The sequence below is a fragment of the Callorhinchus milii genome, unplaced genomic scaffold (genome assembly GCF_018977255.1).
Source record: "Callorhinchus milii isolate IMCB2004 unplaced genomic scaffold, IMCB_Cmil_1.0 Scaffold3, whole genome shotgun sequence".
Classification (NCBI taxonomy): Eukaryota; Metazoa; Chordata; class Chondrichthyes; order Chimaeriformes; family Callorhinchidae; genus Callorhinchus; species Callorhinchus milii.
This window is the reverse complement of record NW_024704744.1, coordinates 95,793,994-95,806,717: the sequence shown is the minus strand read 5'-3', so window position 1 is coordinate 95,806,717 and position 12,724 is coordinate 95,793,994. Positions and strand designations below refer to the sequence as shown.

At 44.6% G+C, this 12,724-nt stretch overlaps 1 protein-coding gene across 1 annotated transcript in view; it reads right to left on the bottom strand.

The window, feature by feature from the left end:
* Positions 1-1,630: 1,630 nt before the first annotated feature.
* The window catches only part of LOC103180812 (protein kinase C epsilon type), a 130,853-nt gene continuing 119,759 nt past the window's right edge, over positions 1,631-12,724 (bottom strand). Inside the window, exons 4-9 of the mRNA XM_042333174.1 lie at positions 10,068-10,227; positions 8,942-8,976; positions 6,388-6,473; positions 5,038-5,167; positions 3,413-3,423; positions 1,631-1,777 (exon numbers count right to left, since the gene is read on the bottom strand). Of these exons, the coding sequence (XP_042189108.1) occupies positions 1,631-1,777; positions 3,413-3,423; positions 5,038-5,167; positions 6,388-6,473; positions 8,942-8,976; positions 10,068-10,227 (569 nt within the window). The remainder of the gene's footprint in view (positions 1,778-3,412; positions 3,424-5,037; positions 5,168-6,387; positions 6,474-8,941; positions 8,977-10,067; positions 10,228-12,724) is intronic.

The following is a 12,724-nucleotide window of genomic DNA, read 5'->3' as shown; positions in this document are numbered from 1 at the left end:
CTGAACATGCATCACTTGATACCTCTATGTTCAATGAACTCCACAGGCCTCACAGCAAACACTATTTACAAATTCTTGCCTGTACAAAAGGCAAATAGCTCTTTTAGTGCTACTTTGCCACTCAACAAGTACTTCCGTGCATCGAATGAATCCGGATGCATCAGCTAAAATGGATCCCAGTGACTGGGAAACCAGTCCAGTAATATTCATAGTAAGTGACTTCAAGGGGGCACACAGGCATGCGTGAGAGCATGCTTCACAAACACACACACGCGCACACACGCATACAAACACACACCCGCACAGCCGTTTCCGTGTGCACATGCGCATACATTCACATACAAAAACATTAAAAATGGAGTACAACCGGAACTGACCTACTCAAAACCATTGAGTCTATATATATATATGTAAATATATATATATATATATATAGAGCATCATTTACTCAACCAGTTGTAGATTCACTCGTACAGAGGCCGTACAACCCACACACCTTCATACCTTCTGTCAGTCTTGTATCAATTTTGATCGTCAGTCTTCTTTCATGCCTATTCATAATATTCAAATAAAGTTTGCACTTGAAATAATAGAACAGCTAAGGAAACAGTAGTATAAACAAGGATTGCTGCAATGTGCCAAAGTAACACACTGCAATAATCACTCAAAGGATGACTGTTTTTGGTGACCAGGGATCGGTTGTGAATAAAGCCTACATTTCAGTGCAATGTAATTCTTAAAAGATCTACCTTACAGTAAAATATTACTGCTTGCAGTCGGGAGGTCAGCTAGTAGCCGAGTGTTGAGTATATTAATGGTGACCGACTCCCAACACTACTGACTTGGATGCTCCCGATAGGTAGGTAGGTAGGTAGGTAACACTGAGGTGTGCAATAACATGTCCAATGCCATAACTAACTAGAAATTTCACACAAAAAAGTGACAGCTTAAAACAGTGTAACATCTCCACCCACCCCTCCCCCCCCAACCGCTCCTCCCGGTCCAAAATAAGTCAGTTCGAAACCAATTTCTGATTGCCTGAGCAGTTCCCAAGCCAGCAGAATAATCAACAGTTTGTTGGGAGAATTGGCTCGATGACTTGACTTTCCTGTGAGCTCCAATTTGCGACGAGCTCCGGTTTTGGTTCCAGGAGCCGCGGTCACAGAAATGCACGACTTCCCAACTTTCTTAGCGCTGGAGTGCCTGCCGTGCGAACCAACCCGCAGTTACCGCAAGTCAAAACTTGTACACACCGTTAATACTGTTCTCCTTAAGCGACAAAGCCAATATTGGCTGAAGAGAGCCCCCCTGGTGGGTGGTCAGAAGAGCCTGAAAATACGGCAGTGTGTTAAGTTCACGAATGTTTGCACGGCCCCTCTTCCGAACTGCTACCGTAACATAAGAAAATGATTTTCTTTATTAAATAATAGAAAACGACAAAAACAAGAGTGCATTCCTTTAAAGGGGAGATATCGGAGAAAGAAATTTTAAGTCTACAAACACTCATTACTGCAGGGCAATGCAGGTACTACACAGTACTAAAAATAATACTCGATCCCAATGACTTGCTAAATTTCTCAGAGCATCGCGAATGGTAACAGCATGTAGGCGCTGACACCTGAGTCATGTTCTACGCCAGTGATTCTTCACCAAAATAGGAGAAACCTTTGAATTCCTCTTGGTTTATTTGCTTAACGATGGCATCATCCACTAGTGTCAACACAGGCTCCTCACGGGTGAAATCTTGATCAAAGTTGTTCACATCCCTTTTGGTTTTCTGCAGGAAATAATTAGAGATATTGAGATATGTCGCCGAATAACAACACTTGCAATAATCATGCGCAGAAAGGTAAGCTGCTGGAAAAGACCACTGCAATTCATCTATTTGGCCCCAAAATAAGAAAAATATGGTATAATACTTCCATGTCTATCATAATAATCCTTGCACTTTATATAGCGTCTTATCACATCGTTGAGACGTCCAAAGCGCTTCACAGGATATTCTGTAAAGTGAGGTGATGGTGTGTTTTGTGGGCACCCATTCCAAACATAAACAGTCTCTTGTCACACGTTTATATACACAGGATTTCCCATTCCAAACAATGACCGATAAAATCACCGAGGTTACCAATCCGTGGATAATCAACCCCCTCCTCCACCTACTGTTTGTTATTCCAGACAATTTCTTCACTTGACCAAAATCTAACCAGTTCTATGAAACGTGCAAAAAAAAACTCTTAATTTATTTATTTAAGAAGATGATTTCTCCCAGCCTTAACTTCCCCTTTTGCCAACCACCATACACACAGCCCAAATAATGGGTGAAAGGCACAGCCTCGATACTGGGGGCAGAGGAAATGAAGAGGAATAATGCAATCAGATTCAGAAGGTTTTCAGGCTTTAGAATAGCCGGACTGACAGGTGCGGTTCATTATGGTTAAGTGCAAAATGATTATTACAGGAGCAAGGAACTACAAGATGTAATTATTATATAGTGCAGTGTACAGACTGCTGATCAAAAGTTAGATCCATTGGTTACTGTTGATGAATTGATGAAACCATCTGCCTAGTGGTTTGTCGCAATTAAAAAGACAGGTTCAGTATTGGGTTGGACGAGCAGAGGGTTAGAATATGCTTCATTTCAGTAGGTTGATAATGGAGATGGAGGTGAACGGGGGCAATAATAATAATAATCCTTACATTTGATATAGCGCCTTATCGCGTCGTTGAGACATCTCAAATCTCAAAGCGCTTCCTAAATCTACTGACAAGTGAACCGGCTGTATACTCTGTGGGAATATGGATTGGTCTACCACCAGCATGAGTAGAATTGGTCCGAGTTCAGTTTCAGTCTTTGCTAAAATAAGTCCCCGGAATATACTTGAAAATCTTATCATGTAGCTGCACGACTGGTAAGTTGAAAGGACGTGAGGTTAATGGAAAAAGGAATCTCCTTTCATCGGGGGATCAGTGTCAGGAGCACATCCTTGGGTTTGTTGGCAAACGAAGAGGGGAGGTGTTAGCAAGAATTTCATTTAGACTGCTGTTAGGGTGTGGAATTCACTACAAGTGACTGTTGAGGGTGGATTAATAGAATCATTTAAAAGGGAACTGGTTAAACAGCAAAGACGTTAAGGAATATTGGGGGAAAAAAAAGTTAGGATTAATAATAAAGGCCAACTTGAAAAAGTGGAAGTGTGGCACGATAGGTCAAATGGCCTTCCTTCTGCACTGAAATGATATGTTTCTATTTACTTTCTCTTTTAAGTAAAAGAGCGCACAAATGGAACTGAAGATTGGGGGTTGTTGGAGGAAGTTATTTATGTGTGAATGCCACTCATTTTGAGAACAGAAACGCATGACCCCATCAGAGGTTTCGGGCCATACGCAGGCACCAAGAATTGACAGTTACACTGCGGTTATCTGAAGAAAAGGAAGTTGGTACAGATTAATAGTGGTTGAACCGCACACCAGTGCCCTCCTGATCACCTTTCAGAAACCCCAAGGCAGATGTCACGTACAATTCTCCCAGACAGATACCCTGTACTATAATTAGTACGCAGCAGATCTTGTAGTCTATCAGGAAATGGAAAAATCGCATAGGCTGGCTACCCAAACCACAAAGTGTGCACTTGAATAGCAGTCCGCACGTTACGCTGTGAGGTAGTAAGGGCTGAATGCTTTCTCAATACATAATCTATACATGTAAACACAGGAAACATTTACGAATACAGCACTTACCACACAATGGACATATATGGTTAGATTATACATCATATTAACCTTGCTCACTTGTAGCAATAATCTTGTTTAAGATCAAAAGATTGTGGGTTCAAGCCTCATAATAATAAAAAATAATCCTTACATTTGATATAGCGCTTTTCACGTCTTTGAGACGCCTCAAAGCGCTTCACAGAATAGACTGTAAAGTGAATCGACTGTTTATTTGTGGGCGAAACACAGCAATGCCAAATGCGCACAGCAGCGTCCCCACAAACAGTCGTGGATTGAGTGACCAAATTGTCGTTATTATTATTATTATCATCATGTCGCAATATGCAAAAAGGGGGCTTCTATTTGTCCCGGCTGCCAAAAAGCACACTCACTGAAGCCAAGTTCAGAGTCAAATCCACCCGTGTCTCTCCTTTAAGACTCAAGCACATGGCGGCAGACAAACTTGTCTGATGGTGTGAGCACTTCAGTCTCTGATTACTGCTCGAAATGGAAAAAACCACCAACTGCGAAGAGTAAACTCCAAGTTGCCAACACTGTTCACAAATCCCTGACTAACTGTAGATATGGTTCAAGTTAACACCACATCCTTTGTACAACCCACGACTGTCCTGCATAGTGCAAACTTATTGCACAGGACAGGGGAGTGGAACAGTAAATTTTGTGCACAACACTAAACAACTTACTCACACACAAGCTGCCTGTTACTTTGTTGAACAACACCAAATGATATCAAGTTAGCCCTTGCAGCCATCGCTCAGGCCCTGAACAATCACACAACTCTAGGATTTGTTAATACTTCAGAGCTACCAGGAGTAGGAACTGCTGAACTCAAAGGGATTAAAGGATATGGGGATAAGGCAGCGTCAGGTTATTAGCTGGAGTTAGATTAGAAGATCAGCCATGATTGAATGGCGGGACAGGCTCGAAGGGCCGAATGGCCTACTCCTGCTCCTACATGTTATGTTATGTATATTTTGTGGGCAAAGTGCAGCAGCCAATTGCGCACGGCAGCGTCCCACGAACAGTCGTGGATTGAAGTGATCAAATTATTATTATTATTATTTGAAGGGATTATTACCCTCCGGAAAAGTGATTCAGCAATCGACTAACAACCGGGTTCCTGCTCACTGCCAGATAAACAGAGGCGTGTGTGTGGAGTAAGGAAACTTGCCCGACGTTTCACCCCCTGCCCGGTTCCTCTCGCTTGCGAGGCGAGAGCTCTGACCACCGAGCTACGGGGGGCTCCACGAAGCGGATGGAACGGGTGCCCGAGAGGCGGGAGGCGCTGGCGATGTGTTTTACCTTTGCACTGCAGCCCTTGCCTCATCAGGCCCCAGAGCAGAGAGCCACAGTGGTCGCAGAAGGTGAGCACCTTGAAATTGTGATTGCTGAACTTGTGAGGGATGTTGACGCTGAAACGTTGAGAGCCCACCTGCACGCAAAACAAAACACAACACAACACAACACAAAGGGGGCTTTTTAACCCAGTAATATATACAGGACCGGAAACGAAACAAAGACCATTGCAGATACCACAATTTAGTACGTTCGACGTAAGCATGTAAGGATTTGCCGGGGCAAAAGAGGAACCGAGGTCCATCTCGCTCGCCTTCCACCAACCTGGCCGTCGCGTGTCCCCAACTATATACCGTATCCCGAGGTGTTGTTTTCCAGCGGAAATCTATCTCATCTGTTCGTGAAACGAACAAGACTTTCTGCCTCCACCGTCTGTCTAACCCCAGGGAGCCTGTCCCGTAAGTTTACAACGCGCTCACTTTTTTGGATTCAGGTGTGCGTAAACCACGCCCACGAGCGGACTCTCATCTCCGTCGAGGCCCCTATCTGACACTCTCCGTTTACGCCATTTAGGACTTAACAACCAGTCCGTTAGAGTGATGAATCTAATGTGCCAGTCACGTTCAGAGGACAAAAGTATCATGACCTGACACAGGTTTTTTTTTGTTAATTAAACCAACGTAAGTTTATTTACAAATAGAGGGATAAGGTAAAGGCGGGAAGAGCTGATGCTCGGAGCACAAATACTGGGGTCTGTCTTGAAGGCCATATTCACGGAGACGTTTTGCAGTTAGCGGTCTTTTGCCGGTAACCAGAAATGGGTCAGGCTGTCACGCAGAATCTCCTCCATAACGCGATCTACTTCGGAGTTGCTCGCGGTCTAAATAGGGGTTCGCACCGAGTAATCGGGGACTGTCCTGGCGCTGGTTATCACACGAAACATTCTAAACCCCGTAAATTTCACCTCATTCTGTGTTGATCCCGCAATCCCTCCGCCTCACCCCCTCTCTCGCCCTCCTTCAAGTCCCGTCTGAAGACCTTCCTCCTTGACCGGGTCTTCGATCACCTACAACCACACCTTTCCCCCCCCACCACACACACCCCTCCCTTCCACCCCTCCTCACCCCAACTCCCAGCCCTGGTCCAAAAAAAACCCTGACTAGCACCAGGGTGCTATAGTGCCGGGCGCTTTACTATAAATCCAGCACCCTGGGATGTCTTTCCGATGTGAAGGGCGCTATGCAAGTGTAATTTGTTGTTGTTGATACTAAAAAGAATGAATAGCCCGTGGCCATTCCAACAACAACAACAACAACTAGCCCAATGATGTTTGATGATATCAGGCAAAGCACATACCTCGTCCTGTGTTTCCTGTTTCTTCAAACCAGCACACTTGGTTATGATAAGTCCGTGGCATCGCTTATGCACAACACAGGTGCAAACTGCAGATAAAAGCGGGAGAGAAGATGTTCAGAGTCAGCTTCAACTGCGGCGTGCATCGCTAAACGTGCTGTCCTTGTCAGCCACGGCTTACGATTTGGGGGGGTTAAAGAAACACACAAGGTCGGTATACATTTATACTGATGAATCTGTGGGCGCCTGTCATTAGAAAAAAAAGTTCCATTCCGTATCGGTGAGAACCTGCATTTTTCTGATTAAAAAAAAACATTGCTCCCGACAACATATCGTATTTTGCCTCTAATTTGAGATTTGGGTTGCAGAATCGTGCAATTTGCAAGTTAGGGTAACCATGTGCAAACCCATACAAGGGACCTTAATTATATCTATAGCAAACAGCTTCTCGCAACCTTTTTACTATAATTACATAATTAAGAGCATCTGCGATTCCCACAACCCACACACTTTGTACGCAGGTTGTTAACCCAACCGGCAAATCAGTTCCCGTTGTGTATATACAAAGCCACAGCCCAGTGAATAATTTCTCATTCCCGTAGATAAAGGAGGGAAAGGATTTATTAGAAATGGCCACCGAGTCAGGAAGCATTTCAAACAGAGGGCGTGAAATGGCTCCACTGGTAACATACAATTGATTTTACAGGTTACAGATCATTAATAACAGAAATAATAAGAATCCTTGCATTTTATAGAGAGTCTTTCATGTCGGGAGGGCATCCCAATGTGTTTCACGGGATATACAGTAGAGTGCAGTGACTGGAGTGTTTTGGTGGGCAAACACGGCGGCCAATTTGTGCACAGCAATATCCCGGAAAACGGCCACGGAATGAATCGAAGACGTGATAAGGCGAAGGCGGCTGTATCGAATGCGAGGATTATTATCATTACAGCAGGTAAAATTTAAGCAGCAATCGTTTGCTGCGAAAGATCGGGAGCCAGGAAACGGGGGGGGGGGAAAAGCCGGTAGAAATAGGACTGAATTGGAGAGCTCCAGTAAGGTGGGGTGGGGGGGGGGGTGGAGGTGTGGGGAAGAATTAGCACCAGTGTAATATAAACACAATGGTCTGAATGGCCTCTCTTCTGTGTGGGAAGCTTTTTTTTATAGTGGGATAGGTTTAAAGTATCACCCGATGCCATTGTAAATGACCACTAGGTGTCAGCGCACGACTACGATACAAACTCACCTCACTTCAAAGCGATAACAACAGCGACAGCGGAAATCTGGTCTGTAAAGGAAGGGTCCAGTGGGGAAGCACCTAGTGGTCATTTACACTGAGGTCCATTTTTACCTCCGCCCAGATTGTGACTGGCTGGCACTTTGCAAAAGCCCCTTAAAACGGGTTTAGCATGAAACCCAGAGGGCCAAACCTCAGTACCTGGAATTGACAGATAAACGGTACATCTACAGCTCACGTTTAGAAGGACACGACCGAGTAGGAAGAAACCTGCCAGGATGACGTGCAAATTCCTCCCCACTCCCCACTCCCCCCCCACCCCGCCCCACCCCGCCCCCCGCCCCACCCCGCCCTCCCCGACAACAATTGGCTGCAGATCCGCATTTAGCATCACAAGGCTCTGAATATCTCCTCTGTGATGGGAGCCGATCTTTCCAGTTATCCTACAGGGAGTATATTTTAATTTGCAGATCTCTAACCTTCTCCCAAGTAACCACCACCTAACAGTTATTGTTCCTGCTCTTTTCCCCCCAACGCCACCCCCCCCCCCACCCAACACCCCAACGAAAATAAAGTAATGCATTTGTTACCAATGTGATATTGCCCATTTATTATATATTCTTCCCAAAGGGTCCGAAAGCTGAACGGTAATTGCGTAAGCGTGATCAAACGAGAGCACACATTGCCAACAGTTGTGAAATAATGGACCACGACCGTTTAGCCGGTGCTCTCGATGTACCACATATCCCCTCGGGGCGATCGATTCAAAACAAAGCGCGCATCACGGGCCTTTGCAACGTCCATTCAACCAGTGCTGTGGTGGCAAAAGCAAACACACTGAACTGGGCCTCTCAGGAAGCTACAGTCCGTTTGATTTATCAGCGGAGCACAGTCCTTGCGGGATTTGTGCGGCAAATTTGACGCGACGGCCAATTTCACAAACTCCAAAAACTCGTCCCGTCCTCGAACCTCTTGAATCAATTCCTGCTTTCGCTTTTCCAAGGAATCTGTCGGGAGAGGGGCGGATGCAACGTAGGCCACAGCAGCAACAAAGTCTAGACACGGAAGGTCCCAACATTCCTCGTCTCGGCCCGTAAAAATGTTCTGCCTTAAACTTTAAGCCCGCACGGAAAGGCGGAAATTTCTCAATCAATTTTGAAACTGTTTTTCCAGAGGTCTTAAAACGCAAGCCAGCTTCCAAAGTAAGGCTGGACCGAATAATTTTCCACAATTCAACCCAAATCTTTAAGACAAGCATGGTCTTATAGGCTCCGACCGTGAGGAATTTTAGGCCCACAGATTTGAAATCGATCACTTACCCTGACACTGGTATCCTTGTTTACCAATCACTCCCCTGCAAATAAGTAGAACAACTTCAATTGGATTATTGCTGTCACGTCGGCAAATGCTTATCGTGGCGTCTGATGTGATAATTGAAACGATAATTGAAACTTTTTTGCACAGTGGATTTGTTAGGACATGAAGAGGTAATAATTCCATTCGGCTTTAAAAGCCCACAAAATGTACAGGCAATTTACTTTACAGTGTATTCTGTGAAGCGCTTTGAGACGTCTCGAAGACGTGATAAGACGATATATCAAAATGCAATGATTATTATTATTATTATCTGAGCGTTCCCACAAAACACACACAGTCATTGCAGTATGTTCTCTGAAGTGCTTTGGGATGTCTCCTGATGTAAAAGGAATGTAAGTGTTATTATGGTTGTTAATAGTATTATTATGTTTTTATTATCTTTTTCTTTGTCAATGTCAGCTTTTAATGGGATTTCCGATTACAGTCATGCATCGCCAAAGGTACTGAATGGAATTTTTACCCGGGAAGGTCCCATTCTACCTGTGATCTGGTTGAATTCTCGAACGATTGAAGCAGAATGCGTAACAACTCTTAAAAGGAAATTGGCCAAATATTTCACAAGGATTCAAAAAAAATTTGATATAAAAATGTACGGAGGACAGATGGGGGGATGTGGGATTAAACGTTGATAACTTTCTGAGAGCTGACATAGATGCCATGGGGGAGAAATTCCACCCACGTCTAGATTTACTCTATTTTCTTAGTATTTCAATGCGTCCAGAATTCTTCTTCTTAATTTCAAAGCCAGAACTGCAGGAAACTAACTGGCTTCAAAGATAAAACTGAACTCAACACTTTGCCAAGTTCTGAATGCATTATAAAATCCTAAGAAAATCAAAGTAAATCTCGATCCAGACGGAATTTCTCTCCCCAAAAGAGCTAAACGGTTTCCTGGGAAAATCTCTTTATTATCCCGTGCCTTCGATCACCCTCCCACCCTTACCCTCCCAGCCCTCCACCCCTCCTGATCCCAACCATCACCAGCGACTTGGGATGTCCTCCTGACGTGAAAGAACCAAGTGGCTCTGCGCTGTTAGGATGTACTGATAAATGCGCCTCTTCTCTCACCAGATGAAGTCCCGGCAGTGTGAGCAGTAGGTGGGCTGCCTCAGGTAGGTGGCCATGAACTTGTGCCCGTTGACCTGGTGGACCCTTCGTCGGACAGCTCCTTGCCGTTTCCTGGGTAGCATCCGCTCTCTGAACACATGCTCTTCATTTTCCTTGGGTGCTGCAGGGAACAAGGCAAGCGGTTGTCAGGTTATAGTCCAACTAATACTAAAGGCAAAACAAGTCATGAACGAACCCCTCCGGGGTGAGGCGGGCAGGTGGGTGGGTGGGCATTCACCTCCGGGTAATAGCAAGAATGCCAAGCGTTTGAAATAATAATAATAATAATAATAATACTGCTTTGCGTTATTCAGAGGCGAGGAGATTTTGCTTTACACCGAGTTGAGGGTTCTCGAGGGTAATAATTCCTTTCAAAAAAATTGTGGTCACCCCACCCACGACTGTTTGTGGGGACGCTGCCGGGCGCAATGGGCTGCTGAAAACTGATGCACCAACTATACAGTCGATTCGCTCAACAGTGTATTCTGCGAAGCGCTTTGAGACGTCTCGAAGACGTGACGAGGCGCTACATCAAATGCAAGGATTATTATTATTATTATTATTATTATTGTCGGGACCTGGAAAGCACCACCAAAAAACAGTGTAGCAGAAGCAGAATCCACAGTAGCTTTCAAACAAGCACCAAAAGGGTGAGGGTTAGCGGAGCAAAACCTTGTTCTGCGGTGTGTTAAACTCGATGATTCAGTCTCAGTGGCCTGTAAGTGGCTGATTAACAGGTAAGCCCTATTCGACGCTCAAAGTTGACACTGGGTTAGGGGTCAAACAGACCCGAAAGATAATTTCCCTTTCTTTACTTTTTCCTGGATTAGACCCTATTGTCTCCAAATGAAAATCGCTGCACATTCTTGTGCCCGGTAATAGAACTTGACTATACAAACTCCCTGATGGAAGTAACGGTCTTTATTTTTCTTTAAAAAAATTCTGCTTCCACTTTACTCTTTGCCTTCTTAAAAAAAATTCTTCAGCGCACAAGTTACAGTCACGTATTAAAAACCTGAAACGCGATCTCTCGTGTTAAGAGCCAGTAATATAACCTACGGCTCTTCAGCCTTGAAAAGAGACATCTAGGAGGAGACGCTTTAGACGTGTGCAAGATACTGAACGGGATTGAGAAAGTAAAGCCTGAAAAATACTTTTAAGCGGAACAAAAATGGCACAAGTTCAAGACAAGCTTAGGCCAGACACGAGTATGTTTGCACCGTGCAATCAACTGCTGAAACACGTTATTGAGACGTGGACTCGTTTAAAGAACAGCTTCAAGCTGCAATGGGATGCCGTTAGGACAGATATTCTGGAAAGATGAGATCATATGGGCCAAAGGGCACATCCAAACTGTTCTCGTGCGTTTAAGAGTCATTTACATGTTGCATTATCTAACGCTAGGGTTATTATCATCATTATTGTTAATATTTGTCATTTATTTTTATTTATTATTGCAATTTACAATCTGTAGACAATTTGTGATTTGTTCCATAATGGCGCAAGTGAGTTACGTTTCCATTGAAGAAAGCGTTGCAAATCACAGACGTGTCCCGATAAGATAAAACTGTGAATACATTTGCGTAACCTGAAACATGTCAAAAAATAGCCAACAGACGCAGATAGAGATACCTGTGACAATCAGAGACGCAGAAACTCATTGTCTTAGCCTTAGGATCCGGCGTTTTAACATTTTCGAACATGTAGGATTTGGGAAAATTCTTAAATTGAGTTTAGTTTTAACTATGGGATAAAAAGACCTCCAAATTAACACCGAATATCACGAATTTGCTTGAGCAAGATTAAAGATTGAATGGTCTCGGCTGAGGTCAAGTGAAATGTTGGGCCCCAGAACTCTTAAGAGATACTCTGCGTGTGGCTGGCAGATTAATTTCCTCCACGGCGAAGGGAAATCAATCTCATTGAAAAGGGCTTCACATAAGGCGATGGACTACTTTGCGAGATACACACGAACTCATCACGACAGTGTCTCTCTCGGCTGCAGTTCCGCTCTCTTAATCTCTACTTCACAAACTGTGGCTAGAAAAAAAAGTGGCAAATAGAGGTGAACGTTTATTAGCAGCGGCAAAGAAATCAGCTGACCGAGTGCCAACCGAACTAAAACCGCGGCCGAGGTGGGATATTCTGCTAAAATCTGTTGTGCGCCAGGTCGCAATCCAAAATCCCTTTTGTCCGTTCCCATCGGTCGGAGAGATTCCTGGAGGACGATTCTCATTGTTGCGCAAACAGCTCTGTCCGAGGTGAAGCGCTCTCTCGCACGACACTGAGCTCTGTCGGGCCGTGTTTGCTATCCTCGGCCATCGTTTCAACGTGGTCTTACTCTAGGAAATACCGTTATGAACACGCAGCGGAGAGTTTTCTGCTGATATCCGACACTGCTTGTCAAACTGAAACTGCTGATGTCGAATCAAAGTCTCTCCAACCTCGCCGTGAGGTCAAAGCTCCATTTCTTTTTGGGTTATCCTATATCTTCCTATCTGATCCACAGCCCCTCCACCTGACCCTCACCCCCCCCCTCCCGCCCACTCTCCCTCGCCTCCTTCAAGACCCGTCTCAAGACCCCCCTCTTCGACTGTGGTTCCTACCCCTACTCTCTC